Source organism: Camelina sativa, chromosome 19 (genome assembly GCF_030686135.1).
Source record: "Camelina sativa cultivar CO46 ecotype springtype chromosome 19, ASM3068613v1".
NCBI lineage: Eukaryota > Viridiplantae > Streptophyta > Magnoliopsida > Brassicales > Brassicaceae > Camelina > Camelina sativa.
Window position 1 is genome coordinate 17,714,148 of NC_141898.1, and position 21,982 is coordinate 17,736,129.

Consider the following 21,982-nt stretch of genomic DNA (forward strand, 5'->3'; position numbering starts at 1 on the left):
CTCACGCTGCACCCTCTGTGCCGTCACCGACCTCCACCAGACCCTCGTATCTCCCGAAAGGTAGTGCGTTGCCAAGTCTACTCGATAGTGGTTGGGACACCGGACCGACTGGAAAATATCCTACATACGCTCTCTCCACTCATCCGCTACACTCGGATCTGTGCCTCCTCGAGAAATTCCCGCACCCACATGTCGTAGCTGCACCAGCATCTGAACACACTGAGCATCCACTACCTCGGCCCCAGGCTGCACACCTGCCTGCACCCCAGCAACAAGCTGCACCGCTGGACCCTGCCCACCAACCACTGGCGGCACCATTGGAACCTGCTCACCAACCACTGGCGGCACTACTGGAACCTGCCCACTATCCAATGGCGGCACCACTGCTGGAAGCCGTGCCAAAACCTGAGCTAACAAGCCTGCGAAGAAATCCTCTGCTGCAACCCCCACTCCCGGGGCAACACCAATATTGACACCGGGTCCACCTGCCCTGCCAATACCACCAACAGCCTGGTCTCCAGACACACTAGGATGAACCTGCGACTCTGCCACCTCTTCACTGGCCATGCTCTGGATCACACTCTCACTGACCTCGGGAACCTGTCCCCGCCCACGGCCACGCCCATGATTTCGACCAAGACCACGACCACGCCCGCGACCAGCAGCTCCCTCACCCCTAACCAGTTTTATCACCAAGAACAGAAGGCTAAGCAAACAAACGACTTTAACTATACAAGGAACACAAATCACCGTGGAATCACAAAGTAGGCTCGAAGAGGATGTTCTAGGACCCCATGCCACACACAAGAATTCAATCCAACATCCACAACACAAAGCACACAGCAAACCCGTACCTAGAATTGTATGGGCTCTAATACCAAAACTGAAAACAACGCGATCTGTTTTTTTTAATAACCTAATATCTAGTGATCCCATACTCACTAGAAACCTACCCCCAAACATCAACAACAACAGCGGATAACAAAATAATAAATCCAGTAACCAATAACCAATAAAGAAAGAACTTAACACCAATCCGATAGCAATCCAGAACATAAAACAAATCATAACCAACAACCCTAGCATCCGTTATAGACCACTAAGTTCCACTCTAGCATCCTAACAAAGATACAGAGCAAACAACCGAGCCTCTAGAACATCCTCCTCTTCATCGCCTTGATCCCACGATCACACTTTGCCTTTACCTGAGCCACAACACAAAAGAGAGGCGTAAGTATTACCAGAAATACTTAGTGAGGCAATCCTTCCATCTACTGGGCTATACACACAAGCAATAAGATATCTCATGCCACAAACAACAACAAATAAACAAACCAGGAACATGCACAAAGCAACACGACGTAAATCGGTCATTGTCAGAAGGGTGTCAACCGATACCCGAAGGTCTCGACCGACACTGGTCATCTGGTGTCGAGCGACACCATACTGGGGTCGACCGACACCTGCTCGACACTCCCGAAACCCTAACGGTATTGACCGACACCTCCACATTTCGTCGACCGATTCTCGCTAAGTCCTTGAGTCGTCTTCGCGTTGGTGTCGACCGACACCGATGCCGAGCAGCGATTTCTTTCGAACATAACCTCCGAATCTCGCCTCCAAGCTTCTCCTTTTCGTCCCACACGAATCCAGAAACGAATCCAAGCCTCATGAGCTACGAAAAACTCACAAACAACCAAAAGAAACAACCACACAACACACAAAATCACAAAAACATAAATATCATCTTAGATAAGCCATAGTTATAGTTATGCACTCACCTTTACTAAACATTTTTTATTTAATGTGAATTTGCAAGCCCAAATCAATTTTTCATTTGTATAACTTTGTTCGCTATGGGTCATGTGGCGAAGCTCACACATATATGTTTTTGACTATTACTTTGAATTGGTATTGACTTAACATACAATAATTCTCCCCTCAAACCATGGAACATATTATTTTGACAATATCTGCCCGATTATTTTCAGTATGAATCTTCACAACACTTACACGTCTCCTATTGAAATCATGTATCAGATAAAGTGAAGTCAAACGTTTATATGTTTGTCTTCTCGTGGTGAACATGTTAGAAAAAGCTTATAGAACTCTGGCAGTGACAAACACATCCACTATCTCTTGTTTAAAACTCATTTTATGTCATTAAACAATTTAACTAGAAATTTTCTTTGGTTATTTGAACAAGAGCCATATGTTATGATCCGGTGGTCGATAGAGAGCAACTTGAAGAAATGAAAAGCTCAACTATGCATCCACCTATGTTTGTCATGAAGAAATGAAAAGCTCAACTTGAATGGCATGCTTGCAGTGCTGGCTTAACTACAAGGAAGAGCAGTGCCATCGCCCCATATCAAAGATCCAACAGATTATTTTGTATGAATATAAGAGGTCCATTTTTTTTTTTTAATACGAATAAAAGGAGGTCCATATAATTTTTTATAGGAATAAAAGGATTTAAAAAAAAAAGTTGTGAAAAAATGATGCATAAAATAGTACTAAATTTTCTTTTGGTCGAAAGAAATATAATTTTTAATAATTTTATATATATTAAAATGTCTATTTTAAAATTTGCACAGAGGTAAATGTTTGAGCCGGTACTGCGATACGTGATGTTGAGAAAGGGAGAGCATATGTGTTCATTAATTTGTAGGCTTGCAAGTGCAGATTTGGAGAATATACAGTTAAACTTCTATAAATTAATAAGGTCGGGACTATGAAATTTTATTAATTTATAGAGGTTTTAATTTATCGATAAATTAATAATTATTAATTTATCGATAAATTAATATTTTATTAATTTATGAAGAGATTTTCTCATTTTTATATTGAAAAATTTTCTATTACAAAATAAGATACTTTTGTTATCATTCACATTTTTAAAGAATTTTCTTAATTTATAATCTTGGTTATCGTAATAGCATGAATGTCAATTGTTTAATAGATTATCTAGGTAAAAATGAGAAATGTTAGAATTTTAGAGTTTAAAAAAAATTGTTACTTCTATCCTTCATGGTAATGATGAAGTCGCAAAAGATATTACAGTACATTTAAAACCAATTACTAAAGAAACAATTATCGCATCTATGACTCTTCAAAATTTAGGGATGCGATTTGAAAATACAACAATGAAAAAATTAAAGATGAGCTCAACAAGAATGCAAATTCAAGAATAAGCAAACAACAATATAATCATATTCACTAGATTTTCTTATATATATATATACATATTAGTTTATCTAATTATTAATCTATGATATTGATGGGACCATATTTTTGATTATAACAGGAGTTCTTCAAAATAAAACTTCTTTATTAGACAATCTATTTAGTAAACTTACAAGTTTCACTCAATCAATTATCTAATCTCTCATGTTCATGGATCTATACACAATCCAAGAACCTCTCAAGACAAACCCCTTAGTCCCATTAAGTGTTATGCTTTCCTACAAGATACCACATAACCTTACTGTCTAAGAATTCTATTGCTCTTTTGTGCTCACCTCTACAAAGGCTTAGCCCCCTATTTATACACAATAGGTCGTGGCCATACAAGCTTAAATTCCTATTCTAATCCTAATAGGAATTGCCAAATCTCTTTGCAAATTTCCTTTTCTTTTATTGAATAGGAAAGTCTTCTTCATGTTTCCTTTTCTACTAAAAAAAGAATCTCTTTATGCTTCTAGACTCTTCTCCAAGCTTCTAGTCTTCATAACTTTCCTGGTTTGAATATTAATCGCCTTAGCTGATTTTCTTATTTCAGCTCCATGTTATCTGCTTCGTTGAACTACTTCTTGTAGTTCTCTGAACTAGTACATCGACTGCATCAACATCTTCATCTTCATCTATGCCTTTCATAATTGTTTTTTTCTTTCTCTTTTCATCTTGTTGTAAAACTCAGTTAAGAATACATCAACAATCTCGTCCTTTCTTATTGAGTTTTACAATCCAAGCTTCACACAACATAAACTTCAACTACTACTTTGATGATCTCCAAACTCTCCCTTAATCTCCAAGTAAATATCTTTGCAGCATCTAAAACTCAATCTTCATAACACCAACAATTTCCCTCTTGATGATTGAGTTTTAGAACCAAAACACATACTTAATGCTCAGATGAAAATGTCATTCTTTGTTTTACATCCGCATCACTTTGTTGTATTATGTCATCTCCCCCTTTTTAACTTTGTGTGTCTCTCAAGCACAATATAATTGCAGCAAAGAACTGAACATCAAAATCCATATTCTTCTCCCCATGCTTGTGAGCACACAAAAGTTAAAAACATCTTCGCAGGTTGACACACTCACTGTTTTCTTTCCAGTATTAAAGAACTCTTTTAACAACTCTTACTTATCTGTCTTGAAACAGCGAATAACCAGAGTAGTAAAACCCAGAAAATTATGAAACTTGGTTGATAAATCAACAACATTCATATGAAGCCATAGGAAGAAACAGATCACAATTTGCAGTTATGGTTTTAATGATATGGCAAGATTCCTATGACAGATCCAGAGTGAGACAATCCTGTGAGCATCCAACTTCCGAAGGGATTTTCTATCAAACTATAATGAACCCAACAACGTTCTCTATATCACTGAAAAGACCTCGCTCTTAAGATTCCAGAACACCTTTCAGACGTAAGATCCGAAATTTGTAGCCAAAGAAAACGAAGAAGAAATAACCACGTCATGAAGATTATGGACCAACAAATTTTTCTCTGTCTCACTGGATTTTACTTTCTTTTATTTTGATTTTTATTTTCTGGGCTTTGACTTTGATAATGCAGACCATATATTCTCTTCTTATTTCTTCTCCCCAATGGATGTAGCTCTCTCTAATAACCAGCAGAGACAAACATTGGATCTGATTTTGAAAGATTTCCTTTAAATCCAAGACCATATCGATCAGTTTTGCCAATGTTCAGAATATGATCCAACTGTTTTGTGCCATTATTAAGCATTCTCAAATTCTTTTGAGTTTCTTCAAGTTGTATTCTAACTTGTAATGCTTCTTCTTCTTTCTCTACTGCATATTTTTGTATTTCAGTAACCTTAGCCTCTGACTTAAGTTTCTCCTTTGTCAACAATGAATTCTCCTCAGCTAGTTTAAGTCATTTATTATACAACATTGTGTAGTTGACACTCTCTACCTTGCTGCAATCTTTAGTTGCAGGTTCTGTTGTAGTTGTAGGTTCAGTAACAGTTTCAGTCTTAGTTGTAGTCTCTGTTGCAGTTGCATTATTTGTAGCAATGACAGTTGCAGTCTCTGTTGCAATTGCATTCTCTGATGTAGAATTAGGATTTTCTACACATTCATGTTCTGTTGCAGTTTCAGAGTCAGTTTCAGGTTTCTTCTTTTACTTGAGAATGATTCCAATGATTCCTTCTCTTTTCTTAACATTTTGTAGATTGCTCGAGGTCCTGTCATATGACATGAAATCTCATCATCAATAATCTGATGTTCCTTCCTCTTACACATACTTGATGCCATCTGATACAAATCAGATTTCTTTACCCAGATTTACGAAATCCATTCCACAAAATTTTTTTCTTGATTTTGAGTCTACTTACTCTTTCTTTGAATCTGTAGCAATATGCTTTTATGTGCCCATTCTTCCCACAAAAATAACAACCAATATGTTTGGTTGTATTACTACCAGATTTGTATTGATTTGGTAGAGAAACACCTTCAGCTACAAACTTGATCTGCCCTGTTTGAAATCCTTCTTTTCCAGTATATCCAAAACCTTTGTTAGATTTTCCTGTTCTAGTAGAGATTGTCTGCTTGTCCTTCATTAATGTTACACTTTCTTGACTGATTTTCTTTGTATCCCTCAATTCAATCTGCAGTGACTTAATAAGTGCATCAAGACGACGCTTCTCTTTTAATAAGGTCTGATTTTTCTTTCCAATCTTAATCAGTGTTTCACGCACCTCCTTGTAACATTCTGTAAATTCATCTACCTGTTGCCCTTCAGATTCAGATTCTGAAACTTCCTCTCCTTCAGCAAATGTAGCGACTCCCAAGAATGCACCAAGCTTATTTAGTTCTATTCCATTATCATTATCTTCCTTTGAATCATCTTCAACTCTCAGTTTAGATTTTTCTTTTCAAAGTTTCTGATCCTTACCACATTCTAGCTGAGTATGTCCAATACCTTTGCACATAAAACATTTAATTTCTCTTCTTTTGATTGTAGGACAATTATTTTATAGTGTTCATATCCTCTGCACTCATGACATTGCATGTATGTTTTCTTGAAAGCTTCACCTTTCTCTAGATTATTTTTGATCAAGCTGAACCTCCTCTGACCTAGTTCTTGTTCTGCTTCTTTCAACACTCGACTAAATTTTTGGGCCAGCAAACCAATTGAAACTTCTTCTTCTACTTCGTGATTCTCTCTTTCAAGAGCAAAAATGTCTCGTTTATTCGCACATTCCAGTTCCATCTCATGAGCTTGAAGCATACCAACAACTTCTCCAAAACTAAGATTTTCCGTGTTATGAGACACACTCAAAGCAGTCTTGTACGCCATGAACCTTGTAGGCAAACATCTTAGAAATTTTTTCACCAATTTCTTGTCTTTATATTTTTTCCCAAGAGTCAATGCTTCATGAGCTAAAGAACTTATCTTGGAACTAAAATCAGATATTGACTCATAGCTTTCCATCTTTAGATTTTCAAATCTTGAAGCTAACATGTCTTTCCTTAATTTTTTCACCTTAGTGCTTCCTTCAAAGTGAGTTTGCAAGATATCTCATGCTTCTTTTGCTGTTTCACATCCTGAATCAATTCAAACTGGTTTCTTCCAACATTATTGTGAATAGCGGAGAGTGCTATGGCGTTATCTTTTGATTTCTTCAATTCGTCGTTAGTCCAGTCCTTCTCTGGCTTAGCAACTTCCACTCCTGATTCATCCTTTATTTTTGGTTCTTCCCACTTTTCCAATATGGCTTTCCAAGCATATACATCAATGCCTCCTATAACCGCCTTCATCTTTGATTTCCAAAAACCGTAGTTTCCATCACCTAATATTACTCTTGAACCGAAATCAAGTCCATGATAGCTCTCCATCTTCTCCACATGATCTCACCTGTATGTAATCTCACAAGTGCCGCTCTGATACGAATTGAAAACGCAAGAGCTATTGATATGTATGGAAACTGAGACACAAAACTGAGTCACAAACTAAGACATGGGTTCTTCAAAATAAAACTTCTTTATTAGACAATCTGTTTAGTAAACTTACACGTTTCACTCAATCAATTATCTAATCTCTCATGTTCATGGATCTATACACAATCCAAGAACCTCTCAAGACAAATCCCTTAGTCCCCTTAAGCGTTATGCTTCCCTACAAGAAACCACATAACCTTAATGTCTAAGAATTCTATTGCTCTTTTGTGCTCACCTCTACAAAGGCTTAGCCCCCTATTTATACACAATAGGTCGTGGCCATACAAGCTTAAATTCCTATTCTAATCCTAATAGGAATTGTCAAATCTCTTTGCAAATTTCCTTTTCTTTTATTGAATAGGAAAGTCTTCTTCATGTTTCCTTTTCTACTAAAAAGGAATCTCTTCATGCTTCTAGACTCTTCTCCAAGCTTCTAGTCTTCATAACCTTCCTGGTTTGAATATTAATCGCCTTAGCTGATTTTCTTATTTCAGCTCCACGTTATCTACTTCGTTGAACTACTTGTCTTTCACAATTGTCTTTTTCTTTCTTTTTTCATCTTGTTGTAAAACTCAGTTAAGAATACATCAACACTTACAAATTAATTTTTCAGTTTCAGTTTCTAGAGTCTAGCCTTTTTTAAAAGAACGTTGTTGTTTTAGCGCAAGGGATTGATAGTAATTTTGATCACTATTGCAATGATTTAGTTGGGAAACATTGGATCTCTTGATGCGAAAAGAAGGAAAGTACCAGTCAAGAGAATTCACATATTCTTAGGTTAAATGATTGATATCTCAAGCTATGATTCAAAAGACACGTGAGAGTGTTTTCCAATTATAAATCTTTTTGTCTTACTTTTTAAATAAGCCCAATAAAAACAAAAAGGGTGTGCGTGAGTTTTTGGGTTTGTGTTAACGGACACGTAGGATTTGAGACTCTTGGCGATGAAGTTAAAGTTGTCGATCAGTGTTAGTTCATTTATGTTTAAACTCCTAACAAAACTAAGATTTAGCCAGCCATAAACAAGACCTAGAAATATGACATAAAAATTATGGCATTTAATTCCAAATATCCGTTCTACAATAAGGGCAATAAACATTGGTGTCTAGCCAAGGCAATAAGCATATGGAGTGAAACTTATGGGCACATGGTAAGTGTACCAATTTTTCACCCTTCTTGAACCGATCTAGACATATCGCACAGTCTTGTTGTTCCCTGACCCGCCACTTGAACCATTCCATCAGCCTTCCTCGGCTCTTCTTCAACCCGACCACTTCGGTCAGTAACTCCCCGTGAGGTTTACCTTTCACTTGCTCCGGTTTATTTCCTTTGTCTTTACCATTTTGCCTGAACTTAAAAATCGAAAACAAAATTCAAGAGAGAGTAATGTCAAAAGTTTTGGTTTTCTTGGAAGCTGCCAAGTAGTTTCCGGGAAGTTTCCAATATCAAAACAAAACACCACGCAACTTATAACACTTGCTAAAATGCGCCAACCTGACCCAACGTGGGGCTAACTCTAAAGAGATAATAAAATAATTTGTCCGACAAAAGGCGATCTCACAATTATATCTTCATGTGATACCACATGTTTAGAATTAGAATACATTATCATGCGTCCTTTCATGAAAAATATAGAGCTATAAAAAGGCTTTGAAGCTTCTAAGGCGCATTTTAAGGTGATTTATGAGTTGAGTGTACTATCATACGCCGTTTTTAACTAAATCGAACCTTGTGCGCGGGACTCTCAGCCGCTCGTTAAGCCTCTGCTTCGCCTCTTTGGCTGCTCCGTCGAGCTTCTCATCGTTGTCCTCTCCATAAGACTTGCTTCTAACACTTCTCTCCTGTAAATTTTTAAAAACTTAAGATTCCAATTTCTCCCAAAGAAATGTTTTTTTTTGGTAAAGGATCCCAAAGAAATGTTTTAACTACATATTATTTTAAGAACATAAAAAACAAAACATACATATTATACTATTTCATTTTATTACCGAGAAGGAGACATGTGCCTGGTGGCTCTCATGATTGGTAGTGTAGAGAGAGAACGATGGTCGCCGAGTCCACACGTGTCCTGCCGTCGCCGCCACAGCCGTGTTGGAAGATTCAATCGGTGGAGCACCGCCGTGGAAACGTCGCCTCCTTGCGCACTCAACTCCAGGAAGCATACCAGCCATAGAGCTTTGTGTTGTTTTGGTTTTGCTCAGAGAGAGAGAGAGAGAGAGGGAGAGAGAAAAAAAAATGACCCGCAGCTACTACAAATATTTATATTTGTATATTACTAATAATTGAGGATAGCAAATATTGGTATATATAAAGATGGGTTAATTAGGTAGACATCACAAGTTTTAGAACTTAATTAGATAACTCTATTATATATTTACTTTTTATCTATCTTATACATACTATGATTAACGGTTTCGTCAAATTGCTTAAAATATGTAACGTTAAGATGAGAAAAACGAAATTTAGAATTCATCACATTGCAACTCTGATGTGATAAGGTCATTATTTAGGACAAAAGTATGAGAAGATGGTAATACTTACGCTACAAGAAAACAAGTCATTTGCGATTCCTATAATAGTCACTAAAAAGTCACAAAACCCTTATTTGCGACTACTTAGCAATCATTTATGATCATTATAAAATAACGGTCGCAACATGGTCTTAATAATAGTCGTATATAAGTGACGATTAATTGACTCGGAGTGGGAGTTGCGCATTTCCAAATAAAATGCAATTAAGTTTACTTAAAGACTCTTTTGTGACCATATTTAGTAGTCATATAGCAGGGCGGTTTTGTGACTAATTACAAGAGTCAGAGTTTGGAGTTTTTTTGTGTTATTTGGTTTGGTCACAAATTGGTCACATGTTTAATATTGGTTAATTTCCAATTTAAAACGCTATTAAATAAAAAGAAAATGATGATTAAAAATACTAATCATACTAAAAGATTATCCTTATCATACCAAAACATCATCCTAATCATACCAAAAGATCATCCTACTTTAAACCAAATCATCATCCTAAAAGAGTTTAGAACAAAAAAGATCATCCTAAAAGAGAGGAAATACAAATCAAGTTCATATGGTGGAAGAAGTGTTAGACAAAGGAGAATTAGCAGCTGAGGTGGTGCCTACTCACATGGCTTGTGCGCTGCCTACTCTCGTGGCTGAGGTGGTGCCTACTCCCTGGCTGAGGTTGTGCCTACTCTTGTGGCTGTGTCCATGGCAGGTGTGGTTGGTTCATGGTCTGTAGGAGCAGAAGCCATAAACTCGCCCAACTCAGGATTTTTTTTCTTTCATGAAGGCAAGGAGCTTCTTGAAGCTATCATCACGTCGTGCATTTTCAGCCTCGTATTCAGCTATCTTGCGCCGAAGTTGATCTTGAAGATCCAGAACAGTTGATGTAGGGCTTGCATAACTCTCTTTCCTTTTTCTTTTGTGAAGTGTCTCCACAAAAGATCCAAGACCATAGACTAAATGTAAACAAAAAACGAAATGCAAAAACAATTGATCAAAAAACATTAAGCATTAACTTATCCATGCTTAACAGACGAAGACAATCAAAAACATTAAGCAAAATATAAAGAGAAATTACCTGAAGGAAGATCTCATTCTTTTCACCAAGGTTGAGAGTTCGATGACTTGAATGTTCCGGGGAATTATCTGAAGTATGTAGACCATCCTCATTCATTTTAGACAATTTCTCTTCTATGGCCTTCTCATACGTATCAGCAACCTGTTTTGCTTTTTGATCCACAAAAGCTCCATCAGCCCGAGTATGTGTTTTCATAAACACTTCGCTAAGTGATACTGGACATCCCAACTCTTCCTCCTACAATGTTAGTCAAACAGATTAAATTCACATAAGCACTATTAGAAAATCAGAAGTTAAGTGATTGGATGGAACCGAAGACTAGGCATTTCTTGATGAACTTGCACAAATGACTTCTGACCGGTTAAGTGTTTGTGCACTCTAAGACCTTCACGAGTAGAGTTTCTGCACTGGGAAGCATTCTCACTCTTCTCAATAGCATCAGGGTTGTCCCAATGTGCCCACATCTCAGCCCATAATGTATCACGAATCCATGGTGGTTGTATACCACTCCTCTTTGCTTGACTGACAATGCCTTTCATCAAGTTTGCCTAATTATAAACAAAGAAAAGTCGTTTTATTTTACCTAGTTATTAATGAAGGAGAGTCACCATTTGGTCGCAAATGAGTCGCACAGTAAATTCACTACATACAGTCCTAATGTAGGGGCAAATCAGTTGCAACTTGCGACCATTTTGAGAATACCTAATATACATCACAAATTAAAAATCTTGAATTCTACACATTATGAACAAAACTGTTTATATAAATAACTAAGGAGATGCTCATAGTAGTATTATAAAGTACATGTAATAATAAGCTTTAGTAAAACATTGTTTTCATCACTTATTTTTGAAAATTTTCTTCATTGCAACACGTTCTCATAAAAGAACATGTAACACTTAAGATAAATTTAGAACTTATGGATGTTTAGTTTAGTAGTCATTGAAATTTAATAATTTGAGAAAGTTATTATTGATAAGGTGGAGCAAAACAAAGCATAAACATCAACTTAAACATGTAAATGAATCTCAAATGTCAAATTTCAAAATAAAAATTATTCAGAGTGGGTAAACTGTAAGATCCGCGAACCGGAATCCTGGTTTAAGGGATGATTGGTTTTTACGAACGAGTTTAAGTTAAACGTTACGTTTAGGGTTTAGGAAAACCCTGAAATCTTTAAAAGGAGGAACTCGAGGGTTTGGTCGAGTTTGGCTGTTTTTGGAGAAAAAGAAAGAGAGAAAGAAGTTCTTGAACGTTCTTGAGAGTTCTTGGTGTTTTGTGGCTGTTCCTGTAGAGATCTGTAGCTGGGATCGTTGTAGAAGCTTCCGAGGAGTGTAGATTTGCTTGTTTGAGGGTCAGAATCTTCTTGGCAAAGGTGAGTGAATGACCATGGCTTATCTAAGCTTAAGATTTCTATGATTTGCATGTTTATGTGTTCATTTTGTCTTGTTAGAACGTTGTTGAGTCGCAAGAGGCTTTGGAAAGCTTCTTGGTGGCATTGGTTTGTGTTTTGGTGGTTTAGGGACGGAGATCCGGCGAGAAGTTACGAGGAAGAACGATGCTCAGCATGTGCATCGGTCGATGCACTTTGTGTGTCGGTCAATGCAATGCGAGTATGACGCGATTTGACCTAGGAGCATCGGTCGATGCCATGTGGAGGCGTCGATCGATGAAATTAGGGATTTCGTGCAATGTCGAGCATGCGTCGGTCGATAGAGTGTGAGTGTCGGTCGATGCATTTGAACCTTGCATCGGTCGATGCAAGCTTATGTCGGTTGATGCAACCCTAGTTGGTGTCGGTCGATGCATGGGTTGGTGTCGGTCGATGTAGTTGTCCTGGTTTGTTGTTTGGCTATTGATTGTTGTTTGATGGTTAGAGATATCTCAATTGCTTGTGTGTATATCCCAGTAGATGGAGGATTGCATCACTGAGTGTTTATAAAATACTCACGCATCTCATTTGTGTTGTTGTGGTGCAGGTAAAGGCAAAGTGTGATCATGGAATCAAGGCGATGAAGAGGAGGATGTTCTAGTGGCTTATTGATGTGTTGTCTGTCTTCTGTTAGGTTGCTAGAGTTGAGTCAGTAGGACATTGCTAGATTGTTGATGTTATGATTTAAGACTTGGTTGGATCATTACTATTATTGGTTAATTAATTATTGGTTATTGGTTATTGGTTTATTGGTATCTGTTGAGTAATTTCTGTTGTTGGTTTGATTGTGGTTAGGTGACTAGTGGGTATGGGACCACTAGTTGATTAATTAATTATTATTATTAAAAAAATGGATCGGTCGTTTCATAAACAGTCTTAAAGGAGTAGCTAAATCAGATGTTAGTCGCAAATTCTTCAAATATCAATCGCAATAAAGTCGCAAATTGTGACCTCTTTATTACTAAATAGGGGTAAAAATTTTGGATGCAAATAAGTCATCAATATGCAACGTTTTTGCAGCTGGGTATACCGACTATATAATGGGTTACAAAATAGTCGCAAACTGTGACTGTTATGAGACCAGTATATTTCCGACGCAAACTAGTTCTAATATTGTCGCTTATTTAAAACTCTTTTGTGATCTTTATGTTTCACCATTAATAAGCGATGTTTTTTCTTTAATTATTTTATAGTTGTTGAGTCGTCGCAAAATATTTTCAGAAACATCGTTTTATTTTGCGACCGAATAAGTAGTCACAAAAAAATAGTCTCAAATTACAGGTTTTCTTGTAATGTTAGATAAATAATGTCGGAATATTGAAATGCTATAAATAGGACGAAAAATTATATTAACAAATTAATTCTACGAGGAGAATTGAAAAAAAAAAGAAAAAAAAGAAAACTAAATGGAAGTTAGGTGGATGTGATTTAAGTGTATGTTTGATGTGTTTCCCATTTATAATTAAGTGCTTAAAAAACATTTTTTAATCCTTAGATGTGATAGCGTTGTCCTTGATGATTAGTATTAGAAGTTGCTAACTCTTACTTTAGATAACTAATCTTGGGATTTCTTTTTTAGATGTTATAAATAACACCTAAAATTATATTATCAAATAATTTTTTATAAGGATAATTGCAGAAGAAGAAAAGAAAACCTAGATGGAAGTTAAGTGGATCTGATTTAAGTGTATGTTTTTCTGTTCAAGTTGTATTACATGTATTATTACATAATTAACAAATTTATGTTAAAACGTAATAAAGAATATGAGATAGAGAAAATGGATTTAAACCATACCAAATATGAACAAAAAAGCTCATGAAAATACTCCTACATATACTTTTCTTTTCTCGTGGCTGACACAGTAGTCCATTTGTTCTTTTTGTTATTATTGGTACTTGACATGATAATATTACATTATAATAGTATTTTAAATATAATTTAGGATTCATTTTTACTATTATTTCTAGTATATTTTAAATAAAATGAAGTATACTAGTTACGTGTATTAAAAATAAAGTGTAATATTTTATACTATTTACGTGTATTAAATTATTATAGATTTATTTTCCTCTATGAAATCATTTTTACTGTTTTCATGATTAGTGTCTCTATTAAACAGTAAAACTGATTTCATAAAGGAAAATAAATCTATAACATTTTAATACACGTAAATAGTGTGAGCATCTGGCAGAATAAGTAAGGGAAAAACAAATGCTGCTAAATGTTGTTTTTTTTTCTCTTTTTCTTTTCTTTTCTTTTGATAAGGTGCTGTACTGTTACTTGTTTGGTGCAAAACGTTAAAATCGTTTTGTATTGTTAAATCAAGTTAAACTGACAAGTACGTAGTCCCGAGAATTCTTGTAAATTTGTTATTGAGTTTGTGCAGCTCATCGTATAAATACGTGTAGTGATTATTGAAAGATATATATATATATATATATATATATATATATTATGTAGAGAATTTGAATTATTATGTTTCCGTTTATGACATAAAATGAAAAGAAATAAACTGTTTCCTAACAAATAATCTCTGATATGAAGTTTAGACCACATATATTATATATGGTCACTGCATTTGAAAGAATAATTTAGACAATGTGAAGATTTTGTCTGTGGACCAAGAAAAGGACGAAACAAAGCTCGCGGCAAATTATCATACACACAACACAGCCTATGCATTCGTCCAGATCTAGACGTATCTTCTTTTCTAAGAAAAAAAGATGATTATTAATTATCATTATGATAATTAAATAACTATGGATTTGATTAGTAATTATCATTAATTTACCATTTACAAATTTCTAAGAAAAAAAAGATTGATTTGATTGAAAATCTTTTAATCAACAGTCATAAGAGTTGGAAAACCTACAACTACAAGGAAGAAAGACAAATCAAAATGAAGTTTTTTTTTTACCACCTACTGTTTTATGTCACAGATTAGGTCTGATATATTTTCAGTTATTGACAAAAGAAACATACATTTCATTATTTGACATAGCACTTCCCTTATAACGTGAATTGTAGTCTTTGTAGAAGATATATGCTTTCTCTGGTTCCCTTATAACGTGAACCGAGTTCATTGGCTATACGAGAGCTATCATTGTCAGTTTGTCAATGTCAGACTTTTTCTGATGGATGCCAAGTGGCGAGCCAGGCCATCGGAACGAGAACCTAGCCATCCAAGACGTGGCCGAGGAAAGATAAAATCTGTGCATATACCCTGAATCTTGGATGTTGAATAGTATAGTGGGATGATCCACACTTTTATTCTATCTAAAATAATCGACAAAATTTCACACCTATACCAAAATAATAGACAAATATCACTCATCTACACGTATAAAATGGAATCTTCTTCTTTCCATCAATCATATTATAAATATATATTTGCTTTTCTGAAGGTCTTGCGAGACCTGTGGCAAAAAATTATGTTTGAAGTCTGGTCGTCTTATCAAGATATCAACCCTTCATCTCATCTTTTTAGGATATTATCCTTTTGGATAAAGTCTCCAACAAGTACAATAAATTTCTCGGTACAATTACCAAGTTAATTCTTTGATAAGTGATTTACTACATTTGGAAAGAAAGAAATCAAATACTCTATTAAAACTTCCAAATCATCACCATCCATATTACATATTAGTGAAAGAAATTGAACTCAGCACCAGAAGAAAATTTACTTGGCCTGCCTTGATCGTTTGTCTCTCCAAGACAAGCGACCTCCTCTCGAGCCAGAATTGCTGAATCGTATCTGTTTAGGTGGTTTAGATACATCCAGTACTAAGGCTATCAGTTGTCCTTTAATCGTATCAGTTGACCTTTAATCTCATCTACTCGGGTAGCTTCACTAAAGTTTGATTATTTACTTGCATGCATGATCCACTGTTTAATAAGTTTTTCCTTCTCACTTCATTTTTCATCTTGTATTCTAAAAACGTTATTCCTCAAAGACAGAAGATGATAAATCATGATGTAGCTCGTTTTATATTACAAAGGAACAAGAGGATAAAAAATGAATTGAGAATCTATATATGGAAATACAATGCTTGGCTAAAACATCAGCCGGTTTGTTGCAATCTCTTTTCACCCAAATGAATTGGCATCCTTCTAATTTTTCAGACCATGTCCGAGCTTCGCGTACCCAATTGTGGGCTCCAAAATTGATCTTGATCCCATTTAGAAGGTTCACTAACTCTTTGTTGTCTCCCTCAAAACAAAGTTTTATGTAACTCTGCTCCAACACAGTTGCATTGAGATTATTGAAACTTATAATTAACTATATAAGGCTGAGTTCGTATTCCTTCCTCTTGCTTGTCTTGATGCTATGTAAATCCCTCTCCCATCATGTATGATCCAACCTGCTTTGCTGGATCATCTCGAATGTAAGAACTATGAAAGTTACATTTTAACAATCCTTTATCATGTTTCTTCCAGCAAGAAGGGGTCACTAGTCGGTCGGGTGTTTGGTTTTCAGAAGCTCTTAGCTCTAATTAATGCAATCATCTTGGTCATGCCACTATTTTAATTTGCATCATTCGTGCTTGGTGTATTACCGTTCTTCATAGTACATTCTTTTATCATAAAGTAATTAAGACTGTTGTGGCTCTTCCATAATCACTAGATAATCCAAACGGGTACACATTTTAAGTGAGGAACCTGAGAAGACGTATTGCGTGTGAAAATAGTTCTCATTTTTTCTTCTCATGAAATTGTTGAATCTGTAAGGATATGTTCATGGCTGGTCCTAAAAATTTTGAGGCCTAAAGTATTTTAAAAAGTGTGGCCTTAATATTTATATTGTAAAAAAATGCACACACTACATATATATATATATATAATATACATATGTATACATTCAACAAATAATAATATTAGTGTTACATTGAATACAAACTACAAAGATAAATTTTCAGAAAAGTCAATAGTATTCCAAAAAAAAATATATATGCTCAACCTATATATTAACACATGATCAAACTTATTTTGTAGCTCATATGTTCATATTATGTAATTATATTAATTATAATTTAGAAATAATTTGCTAGCAATTATAAAAGTCGTATATATATATATTAACACTTTCTTTTTTCCTACTAAATTCATTGGACACAAAAAATTGAATTTTTTCCAAAGATTTTGTAAGAAAATTATTAAAAAATTTAAACAATTGAGAATGATTGTAAGTTATTAGAAAAAGAAAGCCAAGGTAAAAGAAATAATAATGGGGGCCAAAAATATTTTTGAAAATGAATATCATGAAAAGGTATTTTTGAAAAGTGACATAGAAAAAATAATATTTTTAAAAATCCTCCCAAAATATAATAGTGACGTAAAAACAAGCTAATTATATCTCTCTTCATTTTCATCACTTTTTTTTGTTTGAAAAATTAAAGCAATTATTTAATTTGATTTTTTTTTGGTGAAATAAAAAAAATATCAGAAATGGTGAAATAAAACATATCAGATATATTTTGAAAATATATAAAAAATTTGGTTTTAAAAAAAAAATTGAAAAAACACTAGGACTTGATTGAGATCGTGATAAACTAAATGTTTTTTTTTACAAAAAATAAATAATTTAATCACTTTTGCTTTAAAAACAAAAGTTATATTAAAAAATGTGTTTGTTTTAGATTGAGACGTCTATGATAGTAAAATTGAATAAAAAGAAGATTGATGGTTTTTTTTTTTTGGACAACGTATGGTTTCATTCATTCAAAATCAACCAGTACAAGAGTAAGGGATTATAATCCCATAGTTTAGAAGGTTACAAAGAAGGGATTTCCCCAAAGCCATAAAGAAAGAAACAGAAAACCTCAAGTAATGGTCCATGAGAGCTTTGAAGCAAGTACTACAAAGTAGCTTAGGACATGTGAGATCATGGTTGAATGAGTGATCATCCTCGAGGGACCCGAAGGACGATAAGATAGTCGTGGTCTTAAGACTCTTTCACTTTAAATGGAGAATGGGAGTCAAGTGCCTCACCATCGTGAGGTACAAATGCAGAAGCCATGCCTTGACAGAGATTCGGTAGGTAGCAGATAGGATGGTGGTGATGATGGTGCTGAAGTTTGGTTGTCTAGCTCCGTCAGATGAGAACCTTGGTGAACCGGGCGAGAGACCAAAGGGTGATGCAGGTGGGTACTCTCTCCGAAGGCGCCCATGGTCAAGGAGATAAAGGATTCCACACACAGCAGGTAGTCGGAAAGATAATGAATAGTAAGCGGAAGGCATGTACTTTTGGGATGTTGGTGTTGCAGGCCGGGTGTTGTTACTGGAGATGGAACTGCAAGAAGGTTGCTTTGCTTCGTTGAATGAGCATTACAGGGCAAAAGACCATGTCGCTGCAGACCTTTATAAGCAGACCAAAACAAGGAGATGGTGGTTTGTGTTGCCGCTAAAATCAGGATTCGCCAATACAAAGTGCAAGGCCGTAACAAACCAGGTGAACCCTCTCTGCCATGGAAATGATGATCAAGAATATCACACAAGGTTAGAAAACGGTGAGACACTGACATATAAAAAATAGACCTGATTTTCGGACAAGAGGATTGATGCAGGGTAATGGGGTTAGAAACATTCACCAATGAAGCTAAGAGCAGGTGCAGAAGATAAGTGGAAAGCCGTAACATAACAGGTGGATCCTCTCTGCCATGGAAATGGTGATCAAGGATTCCACACAAGCTTTGTAGTCAGCTAGACACAGGCAAAAGGACGACAGACCTAAGCTTCAGAAGCGGGAAAGATTGCTGACGGTTGATAGGGTGTTGTTGATAGCTGGAACCGCTAGGTAGCATAGGAATATAAGTCATTTGGTTCTTCCAGTTAGCTAACAATGTCACTGATTGAGCAAAGACCAAGGATCTAACATACACTTTGTTTCTACCGAACCATCTAGGTAATTTGATTCCCAGATGCAGTCTTCGAACATCGAATTTAACCAAAGAACCTAGATAAAGTTTACCATATAACATAAGGGTAGGTAGAGAAAACCTGGGATTTTGAAAGTTGGGCGAGACCATTTGAGATACTAGCAAGCCGAGTTCATATGCAGGGCCCATCCGCAGAGAGAGTGGACGTTGATTCGTGCAGCGGCTAACCGGAGAGAGTGAAAGATTCTGCATCTCCGGTGGGCGTAGGCCTGGGTCTGCCAAGCTCATATGGTGACAAAACATTGAGACGGGAGTCCAATAGCGGAGATAACTCGCAAATCTAAAAGATCCCTCGCCAAACATCGACTCTGGTGCCGTTGGTGGAGAGGAGACTTCAGGGGCGAAGTCTAATCCGGATAGAGGAAGTGGGGAGCACAAAGACATGGGTACCGTCGACGGTAAGGCTGGGCGAGAATAGTTGAGAGTGGGGTTCGCCGGACTCCACATCCATTTACAGGGAAACAAGATCAAACCTTCGTCTGGATCTGGGATACTAGTTTGATAGGGAATCAAAAGGGTGAAATAAAAGGGGAAAAAAGATTGAGAAGAGTAACTAAGAGAGTAGAGGAAGCAATAGAGGATCAGAGAGGTTGAAAGTCCCTGACGCCGGCGAGCCGGAGCCCTGTCGGCGTCGGAGAAAGATGGTAATAGTGGCTCCTCGATAGTCGTGTCTGGGAGAGAAATAATTAGGGCGAACGTATATATTTTTCAACCTTAGAAGTTTATGTTGAACTTGAATGTGGAATATAAATATATAACAAATCTGCTCTGATTCCATGTATAAATTGATTCGAGATATAGAATATGAAGAATATATAATAGCTCTCATAATATTAAATTAAATAACTAATTATTTTCAGATATACTCAAGAATATTCAAGATCATTCTTGATACTTCTATTGTGACATTTACTACCCACCCCCATTGTGATTGTTTAAACATATTGCAACTTTTTTTTCATATCTTGTTTTAAGTTATTATCAAAATTTATAAGAAAAATACTCATGAAAATAAGATAATATGATGTAACGAAGAAATAATTAACATAATATCTCATTTTGTACTCTTTGTGTACCACTATAGCTATCTAAAAAATTTCTAATTGAAGCACCAAATTAAATACTACATCACTTCTTAATACTGAGTTTTTTTTCTTAACCTAAAAATTTATTTAATATTTGATTAGAACTCAACCAACCAATAAGAAAAAAAAAACTATAGATCTCTATTCCACATTAATGATGCAAGTATTTTTTTTATTAGATATTATAAAAAAATTTATGAAATGTTTTATAAAATTTTCAAATCATATGGTTGATGATGTAGTATTATATCACAAGATAGTATCTTTGTTTTTAAAACCCAATCCACATCTATACTTGTTAGGCACATGTAACGTCAATAGTTATAGCTAGTTTAGACTTTGTTGCTGTTGGGATAATTTTGAAGGAAAAGATAGCTTAAGTTTGAAGTTATCCTAATCCTACCGAGTAATGGTTCTCTAAAGGATTAGGATTAGCTTATGTTTAGGAGTTATCTAAACATGAATATAATTTGTATTAGGATTAATCTCTATATATATATAGAGTTACCAAGGTGTGGTAAACCTATGAGCTTGAGAGATTAAGATTGAGAAATTGTGAGAGAGAGCTTAAATTTTTGAGTTATTTTCTTTAAGCTAATAAGAGAGTTATTCTTAAACAATATTATGTTCTTAATACTTTCTTGTTTGAACTTGATTTGGTATCAGAGCATCTAGGTTCGATATTTGAATCATGAGTGAAATAATCGAAGCAAGTAACAAACCAAAAGACAACGTCCCCTCATCCATACAATGTCCGATGCTAACCTCAATCAATTATACGGTTTGGGCAATGAGGATGGATGTTGTGCTGCGTGTTCACAAAGTCTGGGAAGCAATTGATCCTAGAACAACAGAACCATAGAAGAATGACCTTGCAAGAGCCCTCCTATTTCAATCCATACCTGAGTCCATGATCTTGCAAGTTGGTGATCAAGTTACTGCTAAAGGAGTATGGGATTCAATCAAAGCAAGAAATCTTGGAGCTGATCCAGTAAAAGAAGCTAAACTGCAGAATCTCATGGCCGAATTTGACAGACTAGAGATGAAAGAAACCGACACTATTGATAACTTTGTTGGTAAACTCTCGGAGATCTCCACAAAATCTGCATTATTAGGAGAAATCATTGAAGAGACAAAGATTGTGAAGAAATTTCTAAAAAGCTTACCAAGAAAGAAATACATACATATAATTGCGGCTCTTGAGCAGGTTCTTGATCTAAAAACAACAACGTTTGAAGATATTGTTGGTAGATTGAAAAGCTACGAGGAACGGATCAACGATGAAGAAGATTCACAAGCAGCCAAAGTAAGCTTATGTATGTAAATTCGGAGTCTCAGTCCTACGAATTCAAAGGAGGCAGAGGAGGAAGAGGTTCTTACCGTGGGAGAGGCAGAGGTCGAGGACGTTCTGGTTTTCAACCAAGGGATAAATCAAGAATTACTTGCTACAAGTGTGACAAGATTGGTCATTACGCATCAAACTACCCGGATCATCTACTCAAACTAATCAAAGCAAAAGAAACTTTGGAGAAGGAAGAAGATAACACTCATGAAGCCAAATCTCTTATGATGGATAAGATAGTATATCTCAATGAAAGGAATATACAGCCAAAAGAGTTTGAAGACTGCTCAGACAAGATTTGGTACTTAGACAATGGTGATAGTAACCATATGACAGATAATCATGCTTGGTTTTGTAAGATCGATCCTATAGTTAAAGGAAGAGTTTGATTTGGTGA

The 21,982-nt window shown here is 35.7% G+C and overlaps 1 protein-coding gene across 2 annotated transcripts; it reads right to left on the reverse strand.

The window, feature by feature from the left end:
- Positions 1 to 8,233: 8,233 nt before the first annotated feature.
- On the reverse strand, positions 8,234 to 9,690 carry LOC104766727 (uncharacterized). Of its 2 annotated transcripts, none has more exons than XM_010490666.3 (3): positions 9,184 to 9,690; positions 8,924 to 9,036; positions 8,234 to 8,542 (listed from the first exon to the last, which is right to left on the reverse strand). In XM_010490666.3, the coding sequence occupies exons 1-3, from the start codon at positions 9,364 to 9,366 to the stop codon at positions 8,254 to 8,256; spliced, it is 585 nt and encodes a 194-aa protein (XP_010488968.1). In that variant the 5' UTR covers positions 9,367 to 9,690; the 3' UTR covers positions 8,234 to 8,253. The 2 variants fall into 2 exon arrangements, with proteins under 2 accessions (XP_010488968.1, XP_019096735.1); XM_019241190.2 differs by having other exon boundaries at positions 8,234 to 8,547.
- Positions 9,691 to 21,982: the final 12,292 nt, after the last annotated feature.